The 13452-nt window shown below is 47.5% G+C and overlaps 2 protein-coding genes across 2 annotated transcripts in view; both read right to left on the bottom strand.

The window, feature by feature from the left end:
• LOC106113614 (SLIT-ROBO Rho GTPase-activating protein 2) overlaps window positions 1-10417 on the bottom strand; it is a 12681-nt gene extending 2264 nt beyond the window's left edge. The window contains exons 1-6 of the mRNA XM_013306448.1: window positions 9608-10417; window positions 2315-2498; window positions 1739-2117; window positions 1281-1409; window positions 575-1159; window positions 24-218 (exon numbers count right to left, since the gene is read on the bottom strand). Of these exons, the coding sequence (XP_013161902.1) occupies window positions 24-218; window positions 575-1159; window positions 1281-1409; window positions 1739-2117; window positions 2315-2498; window positions 9608-9725 (1590 nt within the window). The 5' untranslated portion in view covers window positions 9726-10417. The remainder of the gene's footprint in view (window positions 1-23; window positions 219-574; window positions 1160-1280; window positions 1410-1738; window positions 2118-2314; window positions 2499-9607) is intronic.
• Window positions 10418-11555: 1138 nt separating this feature from the next.
• LOC106113613 (ribosome biogenesis protein BOP1 homolog) overlaps window positions 11556-13452 on the bottom strand; it is a 6369-nt gene continuing 4472 nt past the window's right edge. The window contains exons 9-15 of the mRNA XM_013306447.1: window positions 13276-13450; window positions 12869-13087; window positions 12684-12787; window positions 12429-12602; window positions 12194-12339; window positions 11833-11982; window positions 11556-11749 (exon numbers count right to left, since the gene is read on the bottom strand). Of these exons, the coding sequence (XP_013161901.1) occupies window positions 11596-11749; window positions 11833-11982; window positions 12194-12339; window positions 12429-12602; window positions 12684-12787; window positions 12869-13087; window positions 13276-13450 (1122 nt within the window). The 3' untranslated portion in view covers window positions 11556-11595. The remainder of the gene's footprint in view (window positions 11750-11832; window positions 11983-12193; window positions 12340-12428; window positions 12603-12683; window positions 12788-12868; window positions 13088-13275; window positions 13451-13452) is intronic.

Genomic DNA, 13452 nt, shown 5'->3' with positions numbered 1-13452 from the left:
GGCGAGGGGGGCGCGGCGGGTGCGGTGGGCGCGGTGGGCGCGGCGGGCAGTAGGCGCGCGCGCATCGCCGCCGCCTTCCCCTCGAGGCGCGCGAGCCGCCCCGCGCTGCACACGTACGCGCGGAACTTCTGCCACACGCAAATTCCACCAAATATTAAAGTACGCTCCAGAAACTCGACTAAATGATCATCACCTCGACATATAAACCTTGTAACAAGCTGATAAGGCTTTTTGCTAAATTTAATGTTACTTAATACATATACACACTTATACAGCGGTCTCCTTTGTCCATTAAAAGTAGACAAGGCATGTACAATCTTTTAACTCGTTGCAGATGACAGAGGGGTGGGGGGGTGGTGGGTGGGGGGGGTGGATGCCACTTCTATGTGAAACAATAGTAAGTTGTAATGAAATATATACACAAACCATTCCGAATAAATGACCTAAACGATGGTGAAAACTGTATTTTAACCGATTTTGTGGTTTAACAGAACATTCAAGTCACGGAAAATCTTTTTTTTTTCTTTATAATATTCCTTATTTGAATGAAGCTATTATAATGGTCGAGGCTCACTGCGAGGTAGTAGTCTTCTTGTGCGCGGCGCGGCGCGTCGTCCTCGGCGGACGCCGCAACGGTGGGCGCGGTGGGCGCGGCGGATGCGGTGGGCGCGGCGGCCGCGGCGGGCGGCGTGGGCGCGGTCGCGGCGGGCGCCAGCAGCGAGCCCACCTCCCACTGCGCCGCGCTGCCCTCCATCATGCGCACCAGCTCCGCCTCGGCCGCGTCCAGCGTCTTGGCGTGCTCGCGGCACTCGGCGCGCAGCGTGCGGGCGGCGGCCTCGAGCTGCGCGAGGCGCGCGTGCAGCTCCCGCGTCACCTCCTCCGCGGCCTCGTCCGTCTCCTCCTCGTCGGGCAGCAGCGCGCGCATGTCGCGCTCCAGGTCGGCGGGCGGCGGGGGGCGCGGCGCAAGAGGCGCGGGCGGCGCGAAGGCGGTCCGGTGCGCCTCCAGCAGGCGGCGGCGAGCGGCCAGCGCGTCCAGCGAGTCGGCGGCCGCCAGCAAAGCGCCCGCCGCCGCGCCCAGCGAGCGCGCGCGCGCGTTCTCCGCGGCGCCGGCCGTCCGCACGGCGCGTCCCACCACCGCCTCGTACCCCACCTCCGTGCACTGCGAAATATACACGAACGCCCTCTTAAATTACATCCCGCAAAACGTATCTTTCGAGGGCGATTTATACCAGATCCCCTCTCCGTGGAATCGTATCAGTGTAAAGGGAAATAGAACTGACGAGCATGACGTCGGCGACGTCGTCCAGGTAGTAGCGCTGCAGCGTGGCGTTGGCGGCCTCCAGACTGAGCACGTAGTCGGCGCGCGCGCGCAGAGCCGCCGCCCGCGCCGCGCTGTGCCGCGCGCGCCGCTGCAAATCAACCGATACCAATATGTATCAGCACTTCTTTCATTTACTGATTTTTTTAAAGCCAAAACAAATTGTGAATGGAATTCGCTCCCGTACAATAATTGTTGTTTGTTATTGTATGTATATTCCTTATAATTACTATAATACATTACAATGATAATATAACTTTAAGGTTTCTAAGGGGTGACTATGTGAAATTAAGTGTCAAACGACGATCTCAAATCGAAAATGATCTCATCCGTGGTCATCATATGATAGTTTACGATTATTGTCTAGATCACAAATGTGACCAGTAAAGATAACAGTTTATGGCGGACATATAATGATACCTTTTGAAGTTCTTTATCGAGGGCCTTGAGCTTGCGTGTGCGGGGCGCGTCGGGCGGCGCGGGTGCGGCGCGGCGCTGGAGGTGCGCGGCACGCAACTTGAGAGCGGCGGCGCGCCAGGCGGCCGCGGCGCCGGCGTGCGTCTTGCCAGCCGCGGCCGCCTCGGCCAGCGCGGCGCCCAGCTCCTCCTGGCGCTCGGCGAGTAGTTCACGCCCGCGGCGCTGCAATCGTGCCACGTCTTCGGCGGCGCGCTGCAGCCGCGCGGCCAGCGGCCCGCCATACAGCTCGCCCAGCGCAGCGTGGTCCCGCGCTAGCGCGCGCGTCTGCTCCAGTGCCGCCTGCCAGCACGTGAACGCTCCCGTCAGCGGCCACTGCTCGCGTCTGCCAGCGCATACGAACACACCACATAGGTTGGTTGTGTTTACTTTATATCTCGACGAGACCATTTTGGACCGTAAATCTATGTCAGTTTATGATTCGCATCAGTAATAACTCAGATTATACTTTGTAACTCGTGTGCAGCAGGACGCAGCGGACTGCGGCTGAGATATGGGAGGCGTAAGAATGTTTAGGTTTACTTGTGCTTGTGGTCCTTATGGCGCTGCGAAGCGGCGCGCGCCAGCTTGTCGAGCGCGCGCGAGTAGTCGAGCTCGAGATCGGCGCGGCGCCGGCAGTGGTCGGCCAGCTCGGCCGCGACGCCTGCCGCCGCCTCGGCACGCGCCTCCAGCACGCGCGCCTGCTCCGACAGCTGGGCGCGAATGTCTGCAACGCACGCCGCGCTCAGAACCAGTGTACGATACGCCTGACACCTCCAACCATACACTGCCCATGCCACTGTCACAATGACCGAGGGGACGGGAACACGGTTAGAGGATTTATCAAATCTCAATCAATATAGGTAAATGTATGTATCTACTCTTAGGAAGAAAATCCGGAAATGAGTTAGTGTATTGACTGAACACTAGCCTTACTAAAAAGTCGACGTTTATGTCGCCATACATTAATTTTGATACTAGACTTTGTAACGAAAGCACGTCGTTCGCGCTAAAGTATTGTAATTAATAATGTCTAAAAGTACATAGGCGGATTTAATCATATCAAATTAGTCCGGAGCATGAAGTTCTACTGTTAAGGCCACTTCGGCCATTCCATCACAGTGGCATAATATGCTATGCCAATCCAGGGCTTAGAGGACAATTAAACAGGAACCACATTACTTATTTTAAGAATTTTTTATCTGGACTGCGATGCGGGAGAAAAAAAGGCGCCAGCGACCGCGGCGTTGTTTGTTTCACGCACACTATATTTTTGAATAAAAACGTACTCTGTAATGATTATAAATAAAATTGAATGATTTGTTTTAGTAATGATTTACTATGAATAGAACTGGGAAACAAACGTACATATCTTCTGCAAGCTGGAAAAAAATATTCTATATATTATTACTAGACATTTACTGCGTTTATTGCTTCCACTTTGAAATGTACGATCGCAATTTTATAACAGGACCTGGACATGGCAGCTGGTAGCATAGCAGGCTACCCTGAACAACAGTATTCACTAACTATTTAAAATATTTTTTAACCTTGATATTAACTTCGTCAATAACTTGTAAAAATTTAGTGTATGTTTATATAGTGATTTCAACTACTTTTTTTTTAATTGCTACAATATCTCTAGACTATTCGACAGCTTTAACTGGACTGGCATTATGTAGACACTGTCGCCAAAGCAGTCCATGCCAGGCAAGCGCTACTATCCTACCGTACTGGCATAATGTAAACCAGACATAAGATTGTAAACAACGGAGGTTTGAAGTGGAGACGGCTGAGGGCTATCAACTAGCAGCTCCCGGATACCGGGATGCGAACTGAGCGGCCCCGATTGCTAAAGTGGCCGAGATAATCGAGCTTCAAAACTAAACAACGGAAAAACATAATCTTTCTATTGTCGGCGACGTCGGCGAGCAGTTGAGTTCGGCGCAGGTCATTGCGTGACGTGCGCCGACGCCGACACAACTCGACACCGACATCATTTACAATTAGACAGAGGATACAAAAATATTTCCATAAATATATATGTGTTTTGCTATTTCATCTGCTAAGCCATGAAATTGATTTAAAACAACGGTTTTCACCATCATATAGAGAATTTACAATATTTTTCGAATATTTTGTGTTAGAAAAAACAATTATACAACGAAGTTATTTATGATGTGAATTATTCTATACTAATATAATAGAGAATAAAGATTTGATTGTGTGTTTGCATTGATTAGGCTTCGTAAATAATGAACTTATTTGAAAAATTATTTCCCAGTTGGGAAGCTACACTATCCCATGCTATATTTTATTATAGCTAAAGTTGATTAAGCATTTTATAATATTAGTATATAAAGATAGCATAGATTAAAATAATGCTACTGCCGCAAGTGTGCGCTGACCGGCATTTGCCGATAATTGAACAACAACTTGATTATCACGCCCATAGCTTAGAGGGGTAGAAGAAGACCACGGACCCCGATTTGGCGCGGCGCTGGCACACCTCTCTCGCTTCTTCTACATTCATACATCCACGCATACTTGCATCTCGGTGTTAGTTGCTCTTAATACCGCTTTTCTTGAGTGTTTCGTAGTAGTATTTATACTTCAACATTTTCGGAATTATTTAAACAACATTTTCATTACAGCTATATATAAGGGTGTTTATTATCGTTTATGTTATGTTGCCCCTGCACACCTTGGCTACCAAAAAGAACGAATACGTAGAACTTCGGTAAACACACGTGACGTTCGTGGCCGGCGCCCCGCGGCGGGGCGGACGTCAGCTGCACAGCTGACCGTGGACTCGAGAGCCGCCACTGCCGGCGCGGCAACGCGGTGACGGGGGCGAGGCAGCGCGGTGGCGGCAACGCGCCGTCTAAATATAGCGCGCGGCCGCTGCCGACGGCGCGGGTCGGTGGAGGGGGCGGAGGGGGATCAGAATGTAAGTTTATAATATATGTACCGGCAAAAGCATCGTGTCGGTCGGAGGCGGGCCAGTCGGGGCGCGGAGTCACGATGCACTGGAACATGCCGCTCGTCCTCGCCGGCCGCCGCACGACTGCGCCGCAGCCTCCGTGCCCACATCCGTGCACCCTGCCCCCCACCCCCCGCCCGCCGCGCGCACGTCCTGCGCCCCGGCCGCGCTGCGCCGCCAGGGGATGCGATACGAACACTAATGACTATAGGCACAAATAGTGCCTTTCTCTTAGCCTCGTAGCGAAGCGATCAATTCTTGGTTTTTGATATTTAAAACATTATTTATCAAGTACTTCACTACCCAACTTAGTGCATTCCTACGAAGATCAATACAAGACAATTTATCTGCTTATAATTGTAATTATATTATAGTTTTCGTTTTATCAATTTTTATAGCATATACGGTAGCAAACGAGTAAGCAGCCACTCGAGTTTGCTAAAATAGGGATGTGTCCGCTGCCGATATTCATTCGAAGATGCGTTGCGTTGCCTACCTTTAATCAACAGAGGTAGACGACGTGCGTCAATCAGCTTTCAGTCAAAAGCCTAATGGTAATTTCAGATCACGTAGTAGAATCGATCGAATCTCACTATTCGACTATTGTCATAAACTATGTCCAGCCTAGAGCTTAGTTGGAATGGTCCAAGAAAAATAAATAAATAGACAAAAATCTGCCAATATTTTGTAAAAAAAAAACTCGCAGCTCCAAACGCAAATCATAAATGATCTGCTTCTCAAATATTACTCATGACTAAACCAGAAGAGGAGACAAAAAGGGGAAATTTTCCCTTTCATAGCATCCTTCACCAAATCCAAGAACAGGGTGGGAAGGCAAAGTGAAATAATATTAGGCCTCCAGTAAGCACACTTCTGAAAATATGCGGATTTACTTCCGCTTCACGCCTGTTCTCCGTGTGTTCAAGTCGCCCCGTTTGTGTAACAGATGTCGACAGCCTCCACAAAATGGCCGACCGATGACACCGTTCTACGATTTCCTGTATTTGGGTAACAAATCATACGTTGTTTGAGTAACATACAGTACAGTGCACCACGCAGAAGTATAACCGTTTGCAGGTTGCTAGCGATCGATGAATTGTCAAGTCAACGGGCAACGGATAATATATACATACTCGCAAAGTGGAATTCGCAACGACTCGTAATCGTGCTTCAAGTCGGCGCAGCGAGCGTTCGAATGCGTCAATAGCGTCGACAATAACTCATTGTGAGGCGGAGAGGTGTCTTGATGTACAAAGCGGGCGACGGACATCGCCGGCAACGCGCCGCGCACGCCGTACATCTGGTTATATTTAGCGGCGCTGACTCACGCGCCACGGCGCCACGCACCGCGCACCGCACACTACTCCAGGCTTCAGCCCGCCGCTGACCAAGAGAACCTCATACTCATACCTGACGCCAACCTACAACGTCTTACCTCAAATGTTAATAGTTTGATGTTGTATATATTTATGTATGTATAAACATACCAGCTGTGTCCACGACTTCGTCCGCGGGAAATTCTATCTTTGGGTAGCATTTTAATTATTTAGGTTACTTATTTCACCTACACTTATAATACATAACAACAAAACATATTAAACTCACAAAACAGTCACATAAACCTCACACATTCTATTACAAAACAAACTTTCATCCCCTAAAGTTGTTTTGCACCCTTGAGACTAAAATTTTTACAAACATTAAATGTCATATTTATTTATATCAAATTAAAAGCATAAAAAATAAGTTTCGAGCTTCTGTCTGTAAAAATGACCATACTTCAAATCAAATTTCCAACCCCTTTTTCGCGTTAAAAAGTAGCCTATGTTCTTTCCCAGGCTGTCGACTATCTGTGTTGTACCAGATTACATTTAAATCGTTTCAGTAGTTTTTGCGTGAAAGAAGGAGGACAGACAGACAGCATTTTTTTTAGCAGTTTCTTTTGCATTTATAATATTAGTAGATATCATTTTGGAACTGTTGCCTGCATTTTACAACGTTGCATGGCCGTTTAACAAGTCCACAATGCCCGAATATCATTTGTTTCCGACTGTATTACTCAATAATTTACTTATAAAATTAAGGAAAACAAAGGGGGTGTCTCTAAATTAGTGATGAAACTGTCGTGCGTCGGTCACGGGTTTCGGCAGTCGGTCAGCCGGTTTGCCGGTGAGGCCCTGCGACACTATATAACAATGTACTACCAAAGCAAGCCGAGGGACTTTCGGTAAACTATTACGACGTTAATAGAGATCCATCATAATGTTTTGTTCATATACACTCAAAAGCCGTAGTCTCGTAAAACACCCTTATCGTTACGCCGCCGAGTAAAACATTAGACAACATAGAATTTTATCTATAACGAATAAATTATTATCAACATGTCGCATGTCAACGAACTCTGTAACGTACATACAACGTAACAAGCTGGCAGGCGGGGGCGGGGGGTGAGCGCGGGCGTGCACTCGAGGCCCTCGAAATCTTCTCAGGAAGTGAACTGATGCATTAACAATTTTTGAACTTTTTTAAGAGCAACGTGCTGCTGAGCGCTGCGAGATATGTCGCAAACGCTGTCGTCGCTTCAGTTTCCAGACTTGAATGGTTCGGTCCACTCGGTTACTGGAGTATGGACACTTGGCCGCATGTTTGCTGCTGCTTACTTGACCTCGATCCTGCACTTTACAAACGAAGGTTGGGACACTAAACGCGGAAAGCGGACAGAGCCGATATCGCTCCTTCAGAGGTTTAATAAATATAATAGACGGAAATAAAGTTTACTTACACGGTAGTTTCTGTTTTAGAACTAAAAGTATTATATATTGTAACAAATAGTAAGATTATGTATCAATATGTGTGTTAATAGTTTCTGATGAAAGAAGATTGCATGTAGCTGAAATGCGTATGCTAAGATGGATGTGTGGTGTGACAAAGAAGGATAAAGTTAAAAATGTGTATATTAGAGGAAGTTTGGAAGTAGCGCCAGTGATCGAGAAATTGAGGAGTAAAAGATTAGCATGGTTTGGACATGTTATGAGAAGGAATGATGATGATATAAGCAAAAAAGTAATGAGATTGAATGTGGATGGCTACAAGGGTAGGGGAAGACCAAAAAAAGTATGGAATGACTGTGTGAAAGAGGATATGCGTAAGAAGGGGTAGACTCGAATATGAGGGCTGATAGAGATGTATGGAGGAGTAGTACATACTGTGCCGACCCTCAATAGGGATAAGGGCAGGTTGATGATGAGTAAGAGTATGTATCATGCCAACTTTATGTACACTTTGCAATAGTAAATGACAATAGCGAACAATGTTTTGGGTTAAAGTGTAACTTTTGTAAAGTGTAAAAACTCTCTGTCAATGTAGACACATCCGTAAACAATAATATTGCGAACTTTCAAGTGAACAAATCATGTACTGTTTCAAATAAAATAGATAATAAGCACACTTATTTGTGTCTATCTTTTACCCTCGTCTTTGTCCACATAAAAATAACAATTTTACTTTTTACTAATCTTATAAATGCAAAGGTTTGGATGGATGTGGTTTGGTTTTTGATGGATAATGATTGCATGGATTTCAATGAAATTTGATACAGATGTTTAATGCAGTTTGGAACACATTTTTAACCCCGTGCGGATGGACTTGTGGGCGACAGCTAGTGTTACTAATAGATATAGCCTAAATTATTCAGTAATGACATAATTTTGTAAGGGGAAGGTTAACAAGTTTATTCATTAAATTCATAAATATCTTCTGTTTATATTGTATATTAGCAGTTGGCCACCCCTCCGTCTGTGCAGAATAAAAATAATAATAATTAGCGGCTTATGTCAGCCTTCTTCCAGGCCATTTTCAGCAATATCCATGCAGCCCTTTTGGAGATACCTTCAAACAAACACCTATCTATCCAAACATTCATATTATTTATTTCATACATGTTTGATGTCTCATCAAGAGACAATTGTTTAAATGTCTATGTGTGCGTAAGGAAAAATTCATACCAGTGAAAATTGTTCCCAAATTTGGGATAATGCAGTGACAAAGATTTAAAGTACAAACAACTAAAACATTATTTGCAATCTTAAAATGTCAGGGCTAGTATATATATATAAAACATGTTTAAAAACTAAGGAAAAATAAAATAAACATAAGAAGAGTCTTTATAGTAACATACACATATTCTAACTAAACATATATTTGTAATTTTGTATGTAATGCGTAAACTCAAAACTACTGGAACAGTTTTGAAAATTGTTTTGCTATTGGAAACCTAATATACCACTGAGTAATGCCTGGTTTACATGATGCCAGTACAGTAGGAAAATAGTGCTCAAAATCAGCATAGTTGTATGCCCAACTGGCATAATTTAAACATTAAATGTAAGTAAACCCAAAAACAGTTCATGCCGAGCCACATTATGCCATTTGTATGCCCAGCACTGATTTTGAGCACTGTTGTCCTACGGCACAGGCACATTGCATCAACTATTTGCACTGGCACAAACAGGCATCTTTTGCAAATCTTTTGGATGGATAGATGTCTGTACTGTCTGGATCTTGTTGAAATTATGCATTGATGTAGAACATAGCCACGAACATTTAGAAGTTACTAATTAGGATATTTATTTGTAAATATGCGCGAACAGACTCTCGGGCGACATCGATTAGGCTATATTTACTACTAGATATTTTTTACTCCGTGTGGAAGGAGTCGCGAGAAACAGCTAGGATATTGTAATAGAACGCATGCATGTCTAAATAAAGAATCTGCACCGTACAAAATATTCAAAGATGTTTAACACGTAAACAATCTAATATTGCCTTACAAGATTGTCACGACTAAAACTTACTGCTGAACGCCGCGAGTTTCCTGGTAGAGCCAAGCCGCTTCATGGGCGTGCGGGGCTCCAGGTCGCGCTCGTCTAGCGTCGCGCACTCCGCCGCCGTCGGCGTCGTCGCGCCCGACATGCCGCCGCCCGACGCCCTCGCGGGCTCGACACACCCTCGCGCCTTCGCCCCTTCACCCCGTCACCGCGTCACCGCGTGCACCAATCAAACTTTATAATACGTGCTTCACGCACCCTTAGCATTTAAATTAACCGCTCGAGTCTGCTTCACTTGATGAATAAAAGTATTTTTGATTCACTTTTGTACTTCGACACTTTTCAAAGTAATCCCTTTTTTTAATGAGCACTGCAATATTCGCAAACAAAAATATAGACCATAAACTGTTTCGTAAAAAAAAACAATGTGATTATTCACTTTTCACAAGAACAAAGAAGTATAGGCATTTCAAGATTGAAAGGAAATTTATTCAACACCACAACAAACACTGAAATGCAATATAACTTTCTGAATCTTTACCGATTTATTAATTAAACGAAGAAAAATGCATCATAGCACGGCAAACACAATAAAGCTACTCGCAAAACAACCGAACTGAAACAGATCCAAAGCAACGAATCATAAACCTTGTTTTGTTGGCTTGTTGCACGAAACTGCACGAATACGACGCAGTGTTGCCAATGATTTTTTTCCCGACCGGTAAAAAAGTCTGGAAAAGGCACTGATCTCTATAAATGGATAGGTCATTACATGAAAGTACAGCTTTTACATCGTTCCGAATTAAATGCGCCTGTCGAAGTTCCTTACCGTTTTCGTAGGTATTCTCACCACAGCTATCAACCGCAAACGTTAGCGCTAAAATGGCGGAGATCAAATAGGCACAGAATATCACGGTTTGTGGCCTGTCCATATATGGACGTCAGTGGGAAGAAAACATGGGTATGTAGACACGTGACTCCATAGATAGGAGATTGGGCGAATACTTGAAAGTGAAAGCTTACTCTTTGTTCCCGTTTAAACCCGGCTGTTGATGTTACATGACAATTAATTTTACTTATATATTATTAGTTCGAGTTTACACCACCGCTTCCTTTAATGCCAATCAAACGGGCGCAATATACTTCGTCTTATAGCCAGTCCATTTATACAGGTCAGTGGCACTATTTAAAAAATATATATTTTTCACCATTCGCTAAATGTAGGACAAATTCGCTGTTTTAATTTAAATTGTCCCTGTTTACTTTATAAAAACTTTTTTGGAATCTTATTCACAGTCCTAACATATTAATAGAGAATTTCAAAAAAAAAATGAATTAATTACTGTTGATTTTCAAAGTCGTAGAATAAGTCAGTAGACGTAGGCCGAAGATTTAGATTAGACGAAATTGATGGCCTACAAGCCGTAGATCACGGCAATCTTCTAATAAATTGGGAACACTGCACGAACAAGAAACTAATCGAGCCACAGAAACGAGTGAATCACTCATAGCGAATGGTACGGCTAGGGAAATATAAGTAATGTTATTAGCCTTTTTTTTTTTTTTTTCAGAGGGGAATGCTTTATGCATACTCCGCGCCCCGGGGGGGACGCAGTAGTTATGTGGCATTCTCTTCCGGATGGGAAGCATAACCACTAAACCCCTCTGTTCCTCCTACGCATCATGGCGAGGCCACGGGCACGCTTGCGCTTCCGTCCGCGACCTCGCCTAATGTTATTAGCCTGTAAAGTATATAATAAATGTTGTATTGAAGTTAATCTAGTACTTATTGGTTAAACAACTATAGACCATCAAATAAATGATATAATTTGGGTCTTTATTCATGTACTTGAATAATCATGTACACTAGAAGAAGTAAGATAACACATCGACATCGATCAGTAAAAAATATTTGAGAGAATACGACTTCACAGATGGCCGCGGATAAAATGAAACAGCAGTCATGTTCAGAGTTTGTTTATTTACACATGTTGTAAAGCGAGGAGGTTTGGGCGCTAGGCGTAGAGACGCAGCGTGCCGTCTGCGCAGGCGGCCAGCAGCCAGGGCTGCGCGGGGTGCCAGCGCACCTGCAGCACGCTGAGCTGGTCGCGCGGCGGCGGCGCGCGCAACTGCTTCAGCGGCACTAGCAGCGGGTTCTGCAGCAGGTCGCTGCGAACACGAACCGCGCTGTAGATTCGCAGCGAGCAGATACGCAGACGGGCGGACGGGCGGACACAGAGGGGGGCACTCACTTGTAGACGCAGCCGTGGCAGACGACGATGTTGGTGTCGTCGCCGGCGGAGGCGAAGAGCGGGTAGCGGCGGTGGAAGGCGACGGAGCGCACGGCGCCGGCGTGCAGCCGCAGCGTCTGGTAGGGCCGCGACGACAGCTCCAGGTCGAACCTGCGCACCTCATTACCTTACAATGTACCGATATGCTCGTACCGGAATAATACATCCGCACAGATACACTTCTGTATCACAATCTAATTTTTATATTTCGTGTACATGTTACGTTATTCGACAAAGAAGCCGACAAGCCGACAAGCCGACATGCCGACATGCCGACATGCCGAATGGATCGTACGCAGAGGAGATGGAGCGAGCGACTGACCAGATGCACTTCCGGTCGTAGGAGGCGAGCAGCAGGTTGTCCCCGGCCGGGTGCAGCGCCAGCGCGCTCAGCCACTGCGCGCCCGCCAACAGCTTGCGCACCAGCTCCTGCTTCACCAGGTCGTACACCCGCACGGCGCGCTGCGTCTGCGCACATGACACACGACACACGTCACACGAGACACGTGACACGTGACACACGTCACCGCCACACGTGACGCGGCGGGGGCACTCACCACCACGAAGAGCAGCGGACGGTGCGGATGGAAGGCGGCGCACTGCAGGCGGCCGGCGTTGCGGCGGAAGGGCAGCTGGCTGCGGCGGCGCGACAGCTGGTGCACCACCACCCCGCGCGACGCGCCCTCCTCCAGCGTCGCCACCACGTAGTCGCCGCGCGCGTGCCACGAGAACTGCCATCACGCCCACTTATAGTACTGCCTAACTGGCCGGGGGGTGTAGGTGTAGGTGTAGGTGTGGGCGGCGCTACTCACGTGCTGCACCGGCTTGAAGTGCGCCACGGCGACCCGCACGCCGCGCGCCCACTGCGCCGCGTCCACCTCCTCCCACTGCACGCAGCCCGCCGTGCGCTCGTCCACTGCGCACAGACACACACGTGAGACACGAGACACGAGGCACGAGACGCGCGAGGTGAGAGGCGACGCGACGCGACACTCACTGCGGACGTCGTGCGCGGGCGGCGGCTCGGCCAGCAGCAGGTCGGTGCGCTGGGCGGCGCGGTGTGCGCCCACGTGCCCGCCCGGATTGAGCAGCAGCAGACGCCGGCCCGCCGCCGCGCCCACCAGCGTCAGCCCGCCCACCGGCGTCCACTCCACCAGCCGCACCGGCTCGCCCAGCTCCACGGTGCGCAGGCAGCGCCCCGAGCTCGCCTCCCAAACTGCGCACACATCGCGCAACCTCTTACTGATCTTATAAAAACCACAATTTCTCACTTCGTATATTTCGCGAAATTCGGATCGAGTGTAAAACGAAGCCTAGAAGCGGTTCAACATGTTTATAGAAATTTGGCAGAGACATGTAGAATAGTGTGAAACAAGTCGGTTCGCTTGTCATCCCGTTCCTTACTCCTGACGGTGCCGTCGTCGCCGCCGGACACGACGTACTGGCCGGCGGGGTCGAAGTCTGCGGAGCGCACGAGGCCGGCGTGGCCGCGGAACTGCAGCACCTCGCCGGTGGGGAAGGGCTGCAGGTCGCGCGGCGCCGGCAGCTGCGGCACCAGCTCCTCCGGCCTGATCGTCAGCT

Source organism: Papilio xuthus, unplaced genomic scaffold, assembly GCF_000836235.2.
Source record: "Papilio xuthus unplaced genomic scaffold, Pxut_1.1 DF828177.1, whole genome shotgun sequence".
Taxonomy (NCBI): domain Eukaryota; kingdom Metazoa; phylum Arthropoda; class Insecta; order Lepidoptera; family Papilionidae; genus Papilio; species Papilio xuthus.
The sequence above is the reverse complement of the archived record's forward strand: the minus strand, read 5'-3'. Positions and strand labels throughout refer to the sequence as shown.